This window comes from Anomaloglossus baeobatrachus, chromosome 3, assembly GCF_048569485.1.
Source record: "Anomaloglossus baeobatrachus isolate aAnoBae1 chromosome 3, aAnoBae1.hap1, whole genome shotgun sequence".
Classification (NCBI taxonomy): Eukaryota; Metazoa; Chordata; class Amphibia; order Anura; family Aromobatidae; genus Anomaloglossus; species Anomaloglossus baeobatrachus.
This window is the reverse complement of record NC_134355.1, coordinates 598,001,007-598,019,039: the sequence shown is the minus strand read 5'-3', so window position 1 is coordinate 598,019,039 and position 18,033 is coordinate 598,001,007. Positions and strand designations below refer to the sequence as shown.

Genomic DNA, 18,033 nt, shown 5'->3' with positions numbered 1-18,033 from the left:
CAGAGGTGATCTGGGATTGATAAATGGACAGACAGTTATGGTAGAGGGTCCTGGGGAAGGTAAAGTATGGCCTATATATAATTCATCCTTCTTTTAATCCTAGACCCCTTAAAACCTGTTCTATACCAATAGGTCTAATAACAATGATCACCACAGGTTCTCTATAGCTGAGATAAGGAAAAGGATGTGTCCTGATTCTTGTCCATAGGCTATAAACAAATTGGGGATGAGCAGCAATACCAGATCCATCCTGTGCTCGCGGGTGGCATTTCTAGATCCTGACGACCCATTTAAAGTTGTTAAGATCTTAATTTCAAAACTTCAAGTCCTAAGAGACCGTGGCGAGGGATGTATTCATCTTTTTTGGCACCAAGACACTTTATTTCTCTGACCACTCATTATAGACTGAATTACATTAAATATCTGCATATCTATGGGCACTTACTGCAGCAGCTAAATGTTAATTGGGTATTCTTCTGCAGCCATTATAATATGAATATGATGCTAAGAAAACAATTATTTCTGTGTCCATTGACTGAATGTTCTCTGAAAATGAAAAAGTCATTGCATGGTATGTGGAAAATGCGTCGACATCCTGAGTTTACAGTAAATAAGAAAAGCCACATTCCACTGTAAGGTCAATTGCATCCATTCACTTCCAGACATCATTCTCAGTGTGAATTGTGCCATATTACAGTATATGTGGACGTCATTGCAGAAGTGTGAATAATGCAGGGAAAAAGCTTATTATAGAAGTTGTGTGAAAGTAAAAAAAAAAATTGCCTGATTTATTAAAAAAAAACAGATAATGAAATGAGAAGGGTTAAAAACCTCGAAGGATCGAATAATCAAATCCTGAGAAAGGGATTTATTCAACACGTTTCGGAATGGATACTCCATCTTCAGGACAATCACAAAATTTAAGAAGGAGTATCCATTCCGAAACGCGTTGAATAAATCATTTTCCCAGGATTTGATTATTTGATCCTTTGACATTGGTAGCACGGTTTTTAACTCTTATCATTCCAATATCTGAAGTCTACGGTCTTGGGCAGCAGTAGCCATTATGATGCCATTTCAGTAGTTGTGTCTCACACAACTTCTCAGTTGAGCAAGTCTCTCTTGGCAACATTTCACAATTTCTCAAATAAGTCCCTATTGCGCTTGTCTCTTCTTAATTCCAGAAAAGGCGCCACTCTGGTCCAGTGGCCGTGTCTGGTACTGCAGCTCTGTGCATTCAAGTGAGCAGAACTGAGTGCGATACAAGAAGGGCGCTGATTGTACAAGAAAAGGGCTATGAGTTTCTAATCTCACTAACCCTTTAAGGTCCCACCAAAAAAGGTCCAGATTTATTTATATTGAGACCCTTCACATAACTACAAGGAAAAAGTGTCCCAATGTTATTATACCCCTCCCATTCATCACAAAATATGAAATGATGTGCTTTTTATATCTTCCAAGGTCCTCAGGAGGGGCAGAAAGAATTATTAATTTGATCTACTCTCACTAAATTATTAAGTATGTAAATGGGGTTCAGTATTATCCATCTTGTACCTACCCGCACGCAACCTCAGATCCTCACAAGATCTCCTTCTCCACTCATCTCTTATCTCCTCTTCCCACAATCGCATACAAGGTTTCTCCCGCGCCGCCCCTATACTCTAGAATGCTCTCCCTTAGCATATCAGACTTTCAGCTACCATGGAAAGCTTCAAAAGGAACCTGAAGACCCACCTCTTCCGAGAAGCCTACAACCTACAATATCCCTCAGACCGGTACACCACTGCGGAATCAGCTCTACCCTCACCTTCTGTATCCTTATCCATTCTCTGTAGACTGTGAGCCCTTGCGGGCAGGGTCCTCTCTCCTCCTGTGCAAGTCTGTGCCTTGAATTGTCCATGATTATTATACTTGATTTTATGTATACCCTTTTCACTTGTAAAGCGCCATGGAATAAATGGTGCAATAATAATAATAATAATAATAATAATAATAAAAAAAAAAAATAATAATAATAATTATCTTGTGTTCTTTGTACCAAGCATATTGTCCTAAGGCTCTTATTGAAGCTTTTTCTTATTTTATTAATTTATCAGGTAGATCTGAATCAGGAAAATTAATTTTGGTACCAGGAGAACAATCGCGGTTGTCCTATAAAACAGTGTTAGTTACCAGTACATAACATCCCTCTGTTATAGGGTTAATAGTGAGGAGCAATAACTCATAAGACAGTAGATCAAAACAACATATATTCACGAGTAAACACTCAAATGTCTGCTGGGATCTGAGATCAAACTGGGATCCTACTAAGATAAAAAAATAAAAATTGTAATATATCCTTGGAATATAATTTTGGTTCTTTCTGTGGGAAAAATAGAGAAGTAAACTTCAATTCTCTTAACTTTAGTGGTGCACAATTCCCACTTCCCTAATTCTCATGGTTAATGTTTATTATATCACGAGAAAAAGCAAAGGTCACAAACAGGAGATAAAACTTTCTCAAGACACAAATGAAGGAGTCTGAATATGACACATGCTCAGAAAATAATGTTCTAACCATTTCTTTCATATTTCCTCTCTTTTTATCATCTGCCTATCCTAAAACCTTTGCCTGCCTGACCTCGGGCCTATAAGACGGTCCTACCTAATAAGGTACAAGATTAATCCTATATAAATGACGGGACGCTAGCCCGTAAATCATCCATTCCGCTTCACATTGATTACCAGACCATTCTGTCCTTATATGAATATAAACACCAATATAAAGCTGAAAGCAAGCAATTTACAAAATATACTTAAAAAAAAATCTTTATTAACAATAAATGTTATATATAAAAATCAATCGAATGGAACCACTCAAGTGACGGATGGAATAAATTCACATGGGGGACACGGCACCTATGGTGAAAGAATCACACCGCCATATACCAAGGGGAACAATAGAAACCATTACTAAATGTATGGTTAACAATAGAGTTCACAGTTTATATATTATTATATGTATGTAAAATATCAATCGGGTATAAGATTGTTATATATAAGGACAGTGAAGTAAAATATGCAAACCACACAACATATTACCAATAATAATGTATCCAAACAAGGTATCGGTGCAGTGGCCCCCACAAACACTGACGCACGTTTCGCAGCTACCGTGCTTCGTCACTCCTGGACGAAGCATGGTAGCTTCGAAACGCGCGTCAGTGTTTGTGGGGGCCGCCCAGTGGGGTTTGCAAATTCCTTCTGTTGCCATCAAAATTCATGTTGGTGCCTATTCACACACATCCACCGCCCCTTGTTCCACAGGCATCAATATTTAGGCACCACCTGCCTGAGCCTGTTCCGTCTTCATCCATGTTTGCTGGTCTGGCACTGTGAGAGCCAGTTCTGACATTGTGCTGGTGTGTGTGATTGCCTTTATTCGCAGTTTTCAGTCCTTGCAGCATGGGAGCGGTTCAGACATGTCTCGGGTAGGTGGTGTTTCTTATATGGTCCTGCGCATTACACGAGACCTTATGGTACGATAATAATTTACAACATAGTGTAGGGACCCCCCTATAGAGATTTGCCGTGACAGGGCAGGGGGGCTCAAATCATTGATCAATCATTTGCAAAAAATCTCATTGAATTGTTACAGTAGGAATGAATTTGTGAATATTACACTTTTTATTTTCTCATTGTTGCATGCCACTCATAAGCAGTGCTGGCTCCCCTCCTCTTTGTGTATATAAGAACACAGACCATGCTGTATAATGTAAAAAACACTTTTATAATACTCACCTAAGGAGCGGATCGGTCCAATGGGTATCGTTGCTCTCCGGTCTGGTCCCTCCTCTCTGCTGTGATCTCGTCCTCCTTCTACCCAGCCCAGTGTGGATGACGTGTCCTACATCATCCACACAGGTTGGCATCACGCTCCTGCGCATGCGCACTTTGATCTGCCCTGCTGAGGGCAGATCAAAGTACTCTAATGCGCAGGCGCGAGGAAAGGTTAAAGACCGTCCGCACATGCGCACTACAACACTTTGATCTGCCCTGTGTGTGCCTCCGCAGGACCTTAATGCTGGCCAGTGTGCATGATGCAGACACATCATGCACACAGGCCTCAGAAGAAGGATGATGGTGATCGCTGCAGTGAGGAGGCGCTTAATGAGAGAGCAGCGACACCCATCAGACTAAACCACCCCTTAGGTGAGTACTTTAATAGAGTATTTTATGGTATATGGAGCGGCCTGGGCTATTATATATACAGTATTCTAGAATGCTGTATATAAGAGCTTACTAGTGGTGGTGGCCGCAGCTTATAGTCGCCAAATCTGGTGACAGGTTCTCTTTGATTTGCTGTAGCCTTTTTGTTGCAATCAATGCACAGTCATTCTCTGAAGTGAAAGCTGTAATTTCTTGCAGTTTTGGAGCTTACCTTTCACTGTGACTAAAAGGTATTTTTTTCCTTTGTGGAACATTTGCAACTAGACCTAAGAATTCTCTTGAGGGTCATCAGCAGAATCTGTATTACTGCGGAAATAATCAAGATTATGAATATCAATTGTAAAAGAAAATTAAATATTTGTGAACTCCTCCCACCAATTAAAGGGATTCAGCCATGAAAGCCATTCTGGCTAAGCTGGCCCGAGTTCAGATTTTGCCTCACAGAACTGTTCCTTTAACTGTTTTGGCTTGTTCTACTTCATGTGTGAAGCACACCTGATAGTGTCACCATGCTGTGCCCACTGTCTTCCTGAGCCCTCCGTGAGTAAGGTCATGTTCACACTTTGAGTATTTGGTGACTTTTTTACCTCAGTATTTGTAGCGAAAACCAAGAGTGGAACAACCAGAGGAAAAGTATAATAGAAACATGGGAACATTTATCACCCACTCCTGGTTTTGACTACAAATACTGAGGTAAAAAACTTACCAAATAATCTGTGGACATGGCTCTAGGCCATATGCACATGTTGAGTATTTGGTTAGTTTTTACCTCAGTATTTGTAGCCAAAACCAGGAGTGGAACAATCAGAGGAAAAGTAGAATAGAAACATGTCACCACTTCTGTATTTATTAGCCACTCTTGTTTTTGGCTTACAGATACTGAGGTAAAAAACTCACCAAATACTCAACGTGTGCACATGGCTCTAGGCCACAAGCGTATGTTGAGTATTTGGTTAGTTTTTACCTCAGTATCTGTAGCCAAAACCAGGAGTGGAACAGTCAGAGGAAAAGTCTAATAGAAACGCGTCACCATTCCTGGATTTATTTCCCGTTCCTGGATTTGGCTACAACTACTGGGGCAAAAAATGTACCAAATACTCAATGTGTGCATGTGGCCTTGCAGTTGGGTAGTCCCGTACTACTGCATGCTGCTTTGTTTACGTTGAGGTAACATATCTACTATCAAAAAGGTCATCAGTGACAATACTAAGTCACTTAATCACTCTATACGATGGTCATTATTCATTGTCCCAAGCCAATGACATCGATAAACTACCTACAATGGGCAGTGCCATACCTATTTCATCCATTCAAGATGTCTGAGCTAAATACTCCATATTGTGATTCTTTATTGTAGCCTTTGCACCACACCCAGTCTACATGTGTTTGGGTATATTTTGATTTCATTATCTTCCCATACCCATGTTGGGGACTCTTACTTTGCGGCAGTGCAAGCCCCCCTTCTCCTGCAGGTTCCACTTATCGGCTTTGTTGTCACCTATTATGTAAATTCCATTATGCAATTTGAATTGTCATCTTTTCATGAATGAATTTACAACAGAAACCAGAAGACACACCATGAGGAAACACCATGAATCTGCAAAATCAGAGGTTGTTAGATGGTAAGGTCCTGTAGGAGAACATCCTGCATTATAAAGGGTTGTGGATGGTATTAGGTATCTGCAGCACATTCACTTAGCACCATCTCCCTTCATCCTCTTCTGTACTATAATATGCCTCTATTTTTCTACAATATGTTTTATTTCCAGATGGAAATTTGATGGCTTGCGGCCAACTATGATTTTGAGTTTGTCTTTGAAGGTAGGATTTTGGACCTTTTTCTACTCTTCATTTTATTCATCCTTTTTAGCTGCAAACTTAATTTCAGTTCTCCTGCGGGAACTTCTCCTAATTCTATAACTGCTACTTGCTTGTTGGTCTACAATCCATAGTCCTCTGAGTTCGTACCAGCTACTTATTCTTGTACTGATATTGTCCTACCACCAAGGATACTGTACCCATACCCATTCTGCTACAGGCATTGCCGTTTTGGGCTTACATCTAGGTTCCTCCATATTGAGGAGATTTTTTTTCCTACATGGTGCATTGAGTCCTTAATTGGGACTGGAACAGCAAATATAGCACCATATATCAGGGTATAAGTATGTGACGCCCTGGACTACCCAGGTAGTCACAGGTAGACCCACTGCACAAACACCAGCCCCTAATAAGGTGACAGCAGCCAACCTACAAAACTCTTGTCACCTCCCTCAGGGTTTGATGTTCACACCAGGGGGCGGAGCCAGGTGGTTGGCCATGCCCACCGAGGAGTACACAGGCCCTGACGCAGGAAAAACAGAGTAGATTAGTTTTGACAGTGAAGTGGAGTGGAGTTCAAGTGCAGACCTGTGTCCAGGTCTGCCACAGTCTAACACCAGGTGTCTGGGTTGGAGCCCAGTCACCTCTGGCAAGGAGGCAGACGGTGGTTGCCGCCTGCAGGAGCCGGGAAGATGGCTGGTGGAACCGTAAGGGACAGAGTAGTGGCCCGCCAGAACCGAACCGGGGAGCCAACTGGAAACCGGAGCACCAGGAGGGGTACTCAGACCCAGAACGAGGTCCAGAAGCCACTGGACCACGTCGAATTTACTGATTGAGGTCTGGACCTTAGGTCCTTTCCCGTCCCAAGACCCGAAAGACGGCAACAGCCACCGAGGGAGATAGAAAGCCACCGCCCAGGCAGAGAGATCCCATGGGTTAGTGTATGCGGACAAACGGGTTCCCCGACACACATCAAGCCGGGGAGCAGACTACCGTTGCTGAAGCATAGGAAGTCAAATTCTACTAATGGGGTGCAGGAGAAAGGCGGGAACCACCAACCTGAGAAAGGGGCACAGCGCAGCCGGCTGCGGGCACCGACCACCATTCTTTTTGGTTTACCAGAGACTCCGGTGTATCTGTCATAGTGAGTACAACAGTGACCTCGGGCCGCGCACCGCACCACACCATCTTGCCCGCACCTCACAAACCACTGGGCCCCGGGACCATCATCCCCTGCCCACGGAAGGGTCAACACCAGGCTGCACAACACCGTCCCTGGGAGCCTAGTTAATGGCAGCGGTGGTGTCCACATTCACCACAACCCGTGGGTGGTGTCACAAACTTTAATCCCTAAGAACACCACGGCCCCGGCCGTGAACCTCCCCACCGAAGTCCCTACACGTAGCGCCAAACCCCTTTCAGAGCGACGTGACCCCCGGGTCCAGAGGCGCTCAAGCCACCCACCAAACGAGCCCGGATCCGAGCGGCTCGGCTGTGGCCGAGCGCGGGGCAGTACAAGTACATAACAAGCAGTCAGAAAAATTATGCAATTGGGTTATTATTAGTGATGGGTGCGCACTAAAATGCTTGAATGCTCCGTCTTCGAAACAAGCTGGTCAGACCCTTAGACGAGCTCGAAGCGAGTAACGAGCATTATGGCAACTCAATGATTGGCCTGTTTGGATCTCTGTCCACATACAGCCGGCCATAAACAGAGCATTTCCGGTGGGAGAGAAGGAAGGCATTTTTATTGGTCCCACTATGTCCAAGAACATTGTTTTATCCCCCGGGATAGCTATTCAGAGACTGTGAATGGCTCTCCTTGGGGTGCCTGCACACATCATGCAGTGAAGCAAACCTGTGCATTGTGATCATTGTTTCACGGGCTTAATATCCGAGCACCCACGATAATTGGCCAAGCTCCGCAAGTACCCAACCACGCTAATGCTCAATCAAGTAACGAGCAGTAGCGAGCACGATTGCTCATCACATTATCTCATAATATTTGTTACATTTATTGTCCAAGTCTTTTATCATTACATAATATATGCTGATAAGTCACTGGTTGCATTTTTTAAACTGTAGAAGGCTAAAAAATAAAAAAAAATCCATTTACTCAGCCTTTCAATCACCTCTCCTTTCCCTTTGCTCCACATCTCAGGTCCTCATTGCATTCTCTGATCTTCACTGCTAGTGCCGAAATCCCCAGGCCTCTCACACTAAACAGGGACTTTTGTCTCTGATGAGGCCCCGGATGGTTTTGACGTTATGCCCTTTGTGCTTTTACAGAACTCTCCTACAAGTCGTCAGAGCCGGAAATGCTGACTCAGTGTGGAAGGCCAAGCGTGAGCAGCGGGAATCAGAAGATGACACGAGGATCGGATGGGTGGCAGTGAGAAGCAGATGGGACAGAAAGCTGAGCAGTAAGGTGAGTGTAAGGAATTATTTTTTACAGATAAAGTTATGGAAAGGAGACAAACCCAGAGTACTAATTTGTTTAGAATAGCTTCTCTACAAATATAATGTGCACAAATTTGAGTTTTGCCTGATCTGCTCATCTTTACTTACAAACATGACTGCAGATTTACTAATCCTGTCTAATATCCACACTGTGTAATCTTAAGCATCACGTTATCATGGCATTATGAAAGTTGCAAATTTTGTTTCATGCTGTTTTTGTTAAAAAAAAATGTGTTCTTTCATCATATTTTACGTTATTCTCACCACTTTTCGAAGTGGTTTTAAGGCCGCGTTCAGACGTCAGTGATTATTCACATTCGAAAAAAGCAGTCTGCGTGTCATCAGTGTTTGTTCCAGTCTGTGTGTCATCAGTGTTTGCTCCAGTCTGTGTGTCATCAGTGTTTAGTCCAGTCTGTGTATCACCAGTGTTTGGTCCAGTCTGCGTGTCATTAGTGTTTGGTAAAGTCTGTGTGTCATCAGTGTTTGGTCCAGTCTGTGTGTCATCAGTGTTTGGTCCAGTCTGCGTGTCATTAGTGTTTGGTAAAGTCTGTGTGTCATCAGTGTTTGGTCCAGTCTGTGTGTCATCAGTGTTTGGTAAAGTCTGTGTGTCATCAGTGTTTGGTCCAGTCTGTGTGTCATCAGTGTTTGGTCCAGTCTGTGTGTCATCAGTGTTTGGTCCAGTCTGTGTGTCATCAGTGTTTGGTCCAGTCTGTGTGTCATCATGGTTTGGTCCAGTCTACGTGTCATCAGTGTTTGGTCCAGTCTGCATGTCATCAGTGTTTGGTCCAGTGAGCATGTCATCAGTGTTTGGTCCAGTCTGTGTATCACCAGTGTTTGGTCCAGTCTGCGTGTCACCAGTGTTTGGTCCAGTCTGTGTATCACCAGTGTTGTGTGTACGGCCCGGCGGGCTCGGCTGCGACCGCCGAGCCGCTTGGATCCGTGCTCGTACTGCAGGTGATGGCTCGAGCTCCTCATGGACCCGGGGGTCACGTCGCTCTGCAAGGGGGTTGGCGCTACACGTAGGGACTTCGGTAAGGGAAAGTTCCACGGCCGGGGCCGCAGTGGTTTGATTGGGGTGTAAGTTCGTGACGCCACCCACGGGTTGTGGTGAATAGATGGACACCACCACTGCCGTTAACTAGGCCTCCCAGGGACGGTGTTGCGCATCTTGGTGTTGACCCCTCTGTGGGTAGGGGAGTGATTGTCCCGGGGGCCCGAGGGAGGTGCGGAGGCGTGGAAGCGGGTGCGGGCGTATGCGGGTGCAGTGCGGCGCGGTGCGTGGCCTGAAGGCACTGGTGTATGCACTATGACACAATACACTGGAGTCTCTGGTAAACCAAATGGGATGATGAATGGGGCCCGCAGCCGGCGGCAGCTTCTCCCTGAACAGGTTGGTGGTTTCCGCCTTTCTTCTGCACCTTTTTATATGAATGTTTGACTCCTATGCCTAAGCAACGGTAGTCCGCTCCCCAGCTTGCTGGTTGTCGGAAGAGCCCTGTTTACCCGCAGACGCTGGCCCTTTTGGGTCTCTATGTCTTGGAGGTGGCTTTACCCTGTATGGTTGGGCTGTTGTCTTCTAACGGGTCTTGTGTGGGATAGGTCCTTAAGTCCAGTCCTCAATCAGTTGATTGACTCGGCCCTGTCGGTTCTGGGCTTTGTACTGGGTCTGAGTACCCCTCCTGGTGCTCCGGTTTCCAATCGGTTCCCCGGTTCGGTACCGGCGGGCCACCGCCCGACCCCGGTCCCTACGGTTCCACCGGCTGTAATCCTAGCTCCTGAAGGCGGCCACCACCGTCTGCCTCCTTGCCAGAGGTGACTGGGCTCCAACCCAGCCACCTGAGTAGACTATTGGCAGGCCTGAGCACAGGTCTACCCTTGAACTCAACCTCCCTCCTTCACTGTCAAGACTCATCTACTGTGTGTCCTAGAACTTATGTCTTTCCCGCCTCCAGGCCTGTGAATTCCTCAGTGGGTGGAGCAAATCACCTGGCTCCGCCCCCTGGTGTGGACATCAAACCTGGAGGGTGGTGACAAGGGTTTCTTGGTTGGCTGCTGTCACCTACTCAGGGAGGGGGGGTGTGTGTGTGTGTGACTACCTCGGACGACCTAACTAGTCCAGGGCGTCACATGTGTATCACCAGTGTTTGGTCCAGTCTGCGTGTCCTTAGTGTTTGGTCAGTGTTAGTCGTCATAAAAAATAAACTGCAAATCTCCCATTGATTACAGTGTTGATCACACACTGATGACAAAGTTTGCTTTAAGTGATTGTAACTGCCCCTTGTTTTGGTAACTTTGATGTGTTCTGCAAAAAAACGAAAGGAAGACACAGAAATGTGAATAGAACCATAGATTTTTATGGGCATGTGTTCTGTGCATAACACATAGATAGAACACGTAGATGCAAATCGGATGTCTAAATGAGGCCTAAATGTGGGACTGGTTAGCTATGGAAATGCGCGGTCACCAGATTTATTAATTGTGACTTTTTAAATCGTAAAAAACTAAAATTGCAAACTCACTCCAAGATGGGAGATGGCATAAAAAGTGGAATAACATCTCCTCGCAGCAATGTTACATCTACAGAAGTGCCAGATATTAAACATCACGCAACACTTGGATAAATCTGGTGCAAAAAATACAACACGGACACATGCAAAACTGATTTTTACAAGTCTCTAATGATAAATGCCACCCTATGGTCTGAAAATGCATCGGATGATAAATACGGTGCCTCCATAAACTCTATTGTCTACATTTACATCATTTATTGGTTACATTATTTTCCGCAAATACTTTTCTCCAAAATTTGGGCACAATTTGTTACATTTTAAGTCATTTTTTAATATATATATTATATATTAAATATATTTATATATCATATATATATATATATATACATATATATATATAATCTTTATTTCTATAGCGCCAACATATTCCGCAGCGCTTTACAATTCAGGAGGATCATATACAAACAAGTAACAGTTATAGAAATACAATATTTAGAGGAAAAAAAAAAAAAAGAAAAAACACAACCCTGCTTGTGAGAGCTTACAATCTACAATGAGATGGGGGGGGGGGAGAGGCAAGGTTCAAGTGTTTATGTACAATGACAATCCAGCCATCTCACGGACATGGGGGATAGATAATGGTTTCCTCGACCAGTGGGCCAGAGCCTTGAGATGCCTTTGGGTGCCATGGAGTTGATGTGGAGTTATGTTGTGAGAAGTTGTAGAGGGACTATGTGAATCGAATCTAATTAGGGAGTGTGATAGGCCACCCTAAAAAGATGCGTCTTTAGGGTGCGTCTGAAGCTGAGTAAGTTGGGAATTGTCCTAACTTCTTGGGGTAGAGCGTTCCAGAGAGTTGGTGCAGCTCGGAAGAAGTCTTGGATCCGGGAGTGGGAGGTTCGAATTAGTGTGGATGTTAGTCGAAAGTCGCTTGCAGAGTGTAGAGAACGGGTGGGGTGATAGACAGAGAGTAGGGTGGAGATGTAGGGGGTGCCGCACTGTGGAGAGCTTTGTGGGTGAGAACAATCAGTTTGAATTGGATCCTGTGATATATGGGCAGCCAGTGCAATGACTGGCACAGAGCAGAGGCATCCGAGTAGCGGTTAGCCAGATAGGTGACCCTGGCTGCTGCATTAAGGATGGACTGTAGAGGAGAGAGTCTAGTTAGGGGGAGACCAATTAATAGAGAGTGATATATATATATATATATATACATATATATATATATATATATATATATATATATATATATATACACATTTATTAATGCCACAGCGCTTTACATACAACATTGGCAGCACTGTCTGCATTGGGCTATGGTCCCCTATCTGTATGTCTTTGGGGTGTGGGAGGAAACCAGGGAGCCCGGAGGAAACCCACACAAACACGGGGAGGATATACAAACGCCTTGCAGATGTTGTCCTTGGTGGGATTTGAACCCAGGACCCCAGTGCTGCAAGACTGCAGTGCTAACCACTGAGCCACCATACAGTGCTAACCACTGAGCCACCGTGCCACCCCATTTCCTACCACTTTTGGTGTAAACTGAGCCAAAATATTGAGACGTCTTGCTCAGTAAATTGACCGCATTGCCTCTCACGGAAATGCCGGCATCCATCTGTCCATCAAAGTCACGTACTGCAGGTCTCCAGAACTCTATGGGGATGCAGTGCCCGTGGATGGTGATAATGTAGTAGTTGGTAAACCACATACAGCACATTGCACACTCTAATCTGCAAATTCAGCTCTGCTAAACCCCTACCTGTAATCCCACAGGCACTTCAGCACGTTTACTGGGGAGTGATGCAAACCTTTCCATGGTCCTTAATAACATACGATATCAGATTAATGTATACAGGAGCCGTCTGCACAGAGTCAGTCAGCAGACAGAAAGAGGCACTTGTGGAAATTATGATTAGCTCATGGATCTATTCTTTAACCCTTCCCCATAGATTCCTTATCACTAAGTCTAATTGTAGATTGGGTTACGCAGACCTGACTGCTTTTATGCCGTTGTACACATGGTTGATGTGGAGTGAGACCGCGTGGGGTAAAAATACAGAAATACAGTCATGTATGGCCCTGCACTATAGATATCAATGACCAAATAAGCCATGGTTGTCAATATGTCACACATGCAGATATTTTCATCCTTGCTTCCCTATAAATATCCCTCTCTGCTGCTTCCCGGGGCGTCTGGTAGACAGTTCACCGTACGGTCAGATAACGCACACCCAGGACTGGCATCGCCCTCATATGTCTCCTCGCCCGTCTCTGGCCGCTCACACTCATCGGACTCGTCAATAATACATGTCACAGGGGGGCACTAAAACTTTCCTCCCTGTCCCATCCTGATGAAATCATAGAAGGCGAAGCAAGTGTCCGCAGAGACTGGGAACAAAGACTGCAAGACAGGTCCACATGTCAGGCTGTATATACATAAATATATCTATATATGTGTATTTACACAGTATTCTGTACAAATAAGTCAAATGGCGGTCACCATTTTTGTCTTTCTTGTGTATAAGCACAAAATATTCTGTATAGTCTGTGCAATATACCCCATTATTCACAATTAGTCTATAGGCAGAACTCTTATCTCACAGCCACATGGACTATAGACAGCCTGGAGCAAACAGCTGGAGAAACACCACAATACAGCGCCGCACACTCGTCTGCACATACACAACATTGAGTTTAGGTTACCAACATCTCTAAGCATCGAAGCCTCCATGACTGAACGATTCTACAAAAGCTACATAATGTGGGAAGGGTCCCAGCCCTGCTAATTCCTTTTTTAGCAGGTGTTTCCCAAAGGCATGGACCACCGGCTGGATCACTGTACCCATAGCTAAAGACATAAGGCAAGAAAACAAATCCCATTGCCTGCTGATGGATATGATACAAAATATTATACCCTGACACTGAACTGTAAGAGAGCAGATATAATTTATTATGAGTTTACAAGGCCACTGAGAGAGGTACATATGGCTATGAATAGAGTACAGATGACTACTAAGAGAATACATGTGGCCACTAAGAGATTACATATGGCTAGTATGAGATTCCATTTCGCCACTAAGAGGTTACATATGACTACTAAAATATTACATATGACTACTAAGAGATTGCATATGACCAGTATAAAATATCATATGGCCACTAAGAGATTACATGTCTACTAAGAGACACATATGGCCACTAAGAGATTACATATTGCCAGAAACAGATTACATATGGCCACTAAGAGATTACATATGGCCACTAAGAGGTTACATGTGGACACTAAGAGGTTACATATGGCCACTAAGAGATTACATATGTCTACTAAGAGACACATATGGCCACTAAGAGATTACATATGACCACTAAGAGACACATATGGTCACTAAGGGAATAGATATGACCACTAAACGATACATATGACCACTAAGTGACACATATGACCACTTAGAGACACATATGATCAATAACAGATTACATATGGCCACTAAGAGATGTCATATGGCCACTAAACAATTACATATGTCTACTAAGAGATTACATATGACCACTAAGAGGTTACATATGACCACTAAGAGATTATATATGACCACTAAAAGATAAAATATGGCAATTAAGAGATGTCATATGGCCACTAAAAGATGTCAAAAAGCCACTAGGAGATTACGTATGGCCACTAAGATTACATATGTCTACTAAGAGATTACATATGAGCACTAAGAGATTACATAAGACCAGTAAGAGTGTAGGTGTAATCAATAAGAGGGTACAGATGAGCAAAAAGAAAGTACATATAGCCACTGAGTACAGATGAAAACTAAAAGAGTAGTTATAAGTAATAAAAGGACACATGACCACCAAAAATATATGTGGTCAATAGAGAACATGTGGCTAAGAAGAGTGGACACATGGTGTTTCCACTCATTGTTCTGAAGAGCCAATATGGGTCATCGTCAAGGATCATGACCCTCAAGTCTCACTCCGATAGGTATGTCTTCTAAAATAACTAAGAGTTATCAGTTATAAAAAGATGGATGGATGGATGGAGAGATAGATAGATGGATAGATAGATAGATAGCTAGATGGATATAGAGATAGATGGATAGAGAGATAGATGGATAGAGAGATAGATGGATAGAGAGATAGATGGATAGAGAGATAGATGGATAGAGAGATAGATGGATAGAGAGATAGATGGATAGAGAGATAGAGGGATAGAGAGATAGAGGGATAGAGAGATAGATGGATAGAGAGATAGATGGATAGAGAGATAGATGGATAGAGAGATAGATGGATAGAGAGATAGATGGATAGAGAGATAGATGGATAGAGAGATAGATGGATAGAGAGATAGATGGATAGAGAGATAGATGGATAGAGAGATAGATGGAGAGCAGGTGCAGGTGTGACAGTCGCAATTCTATCCATCACTCCTAAGTTGGTACCCAGAAAAGTAAAGGAAGATATATTACCGACCCCTACCTTCATTTGATGGGTATGTCCTCAAAGCCTGGGAATAGAATAGGGTGCAAAGAGTGACCAAGACAGGATAAATCCACCAGAAAGACATATCGAGGCTATGAGCAGAAGAAGCAAAGTTACAGAGCTATAGAGAGAGGAAGCTGGGGAAGGGAGGAGGGCTGAGATGCCGAGCAGTGAGGAGGGCAGGCATCAAAGCACAGCTTGGATGGGAATTCTGCTCCCATAACCCCTCCCTGTGTATTATCCTCCTATTGTATTAAGGCTGCTTGTATTTTATGGCTGAGCAGAGAGTCAGCGTGAAGAATCCTTCAATGGAGCTCCTAGATTGTGCCTGGTTACACAAAACTGCTAATTATGACGCATAATATGTGGTGGACCTTATCCAGATCCCCCTGATTTTCGCTTCTTCTCCAGGGATGTAGTAGGCAGCTTGGATGTGTAGACCCTGACATCTGATCACATCATGTTATACGCTGCTGGTAGTATGTACAGTATATAGCATGAGTGACTGTGTATAGTGTTCTCATCATTTCTGCTATTACATAGGTGTGTGCAGAATCCCAGCTCCTCCGCACCACCACTGCCAGATACTATCAAGTGGCAGACAGCAGAACGCGTTAACCCTGTGTTTGCGCTTGTAGTCGATCTTGGCCATAGAAAAAGCATGAAAATACATCTTGGAAATCTGTGTAGATTGGATGATATTTTTTGAAATTCTTGAGAAGTGATAAGTACCGGTATGACCATGTATATATGAAGACGCAGCCGGCAGAGTGGCATGAGTGATACCCATACTTGTCACTTTTCTACCGACAAAATAAACAGCCAACAGTTTTATCAAATAAATTGGAAAACCATAATAAATAATTAAAGGGAATTTCCGATCTCAAGAGAAATGTCTGCAGTGACAGTGTGCATGGCGGTGTGCAATGTGCAAACTGTCAGGTTTCCCCTGTATTACCTGTCAATGCTAGTATGCAAATTCCTTAGTTGCGGTACTTACTGGTTGGATTCCCATCTGTTTATCTCAATAGGGCAGAAACAGATAAGAATCTAGTCAGCACACGACTGCAAGTATGCAAATTGGATATTTATGGTGATGTGATCATTCAGTTTAGGAAATAGAGGAGAATCCTGGCAGTGTGCACATTACGCAAGATCATGATTCGGCATTCTGAAATCATATTCAGTACAGAAATTAATCATGAGCTCGAAAAAAACCCTTTAAAGGGAATCTGTCACCAGATTTTTGCTACCTGACCTGAGAGCAGCATAATGTAGGGGCAGAGATCATAATTCCAGTGATGTGTCACTTACTGGGCTGCGTAGTGTAGTTTTGATAAAATCACTGTTTAATCAGCAGTAGATTATCATTAGCAGACTACTTGACGTGCTGAGGCTAGTCCAGCATATTCATGAGCTCTGTATAACCCTGCCCCATCACTGATTGGTAGCTTTCTGTGTACACTGTATATGGGCAGGAAGCTGCCAATCAGTGGTGAGGCCAAGGTTACAGAGCTCCACATTCAAATAACTGATAGATCTACAGCACAGAAAACATTGATTTTATCAAAATGACAGCAAACAGCTCAGTAAGTGATGCATCACTGGAATCAGGGTCTCTGTATCTACATTATGCTGCTCTCAGATGAGGGAGCAAAAACCTAGACAGATCCCCTTTAAGATTTTTAATTTTTTAATCTTAAAGGGAGTTCTCCGAGCTTGTTATAATTTTGAGAATAGTCTACAACACAGAATACAAATATAAAATATTAGCAGCATTTACTATGAAATAAAAAATAATAGTGAATCCACAGAAAAACTAAAGTGCTTATTTTTATGAATGGTGCTGAGTATATGGATGGTTGACAATTATGATGCACTCCCTGGTTCCCATCCATCCAGAAATTCTAGGACCATCCGTAATAATAGGACACTTTTTTTATATTGTATATTTTGCTGTACATTTAATATTTTTTTACAGGGTGCACCTAGGCCCATCAATGGCGACCTTTTAAACTGGGGGCATGTACCTCTGTGGTGCACTGAGTGCCGGGCAGCCCCCCTGATCTAATAGTAGGGGTGTGGAAGAAGGATGGTTCCTGGTTGTTCTGCACTGCCGGTTAAAGATGATGCTGTGCCTTATTGCAAAAGATGTGTTGAAAAAATATAGAATGAAAAAAGGACCAAAAATAAAAAGTAAAATATAGAAAAGAAAGTAATGAAAACATTTGGGAACTGAACTGGCAACTGATGTGATAAAATGTATGGTGAGCGGGCTGTAGGAGCATACATAGCTTTCTTCTATCTTCATTCTATCTTTTTTCAGCACATCTTTATACACAACAATGATATATTGTTTTCTCTTGGTTCAGTAACATGATCCTCTTTGAACTTTGACACGTCGTATGTCTTTTGGCGCTCAAATTTAAACATCAAACCTTCATTAGTGTGTTGGTATTGTATTGTTGTATTATGGTTTTCTTTTTTCCTGATGAAAAAGCAAAGCTGCTTTGAAACGCGTTAAAATTAATGAACCATGTTTTTAGAA

At 43.2% G+C, this 18,033-nt stretch overlaps 1 protein-coding gene across 3 annotated transcripts in view; it reads right to left on the bottom strand.

The window, feature by feature from the left end:
• LOC142296918 (ephrin type-A receptor 3-like) overlaps nucleotides 1-15,792 on the bottom strand; it is a 448,562-nt gene extending 432,770 nt beyond the window's left edge. For 2 of the 3 annotated variants that reach the window (XM_075341040.1, XM_075341042.1), the window contains exon 1: nucleotides 15,483-15,790. In XM_075341040.1, the coding sequence (XP_075197155.1) occupies nucleotides 15,483-15,570 (88 nt within the window). In that variant the 5' untranslated portion in view covers nucleotides 15,571-15,790. Of the gene's footprint in view, nucleotides 1-15,482 lie in introns of all 3 variants that reach the window. The other variant, XM_075341041.1, reaches the window with a different exon arrangement.
• Between the last annotated feature and the right edge of the window lie 2,241 nt (nucleotides 15,793-18,033).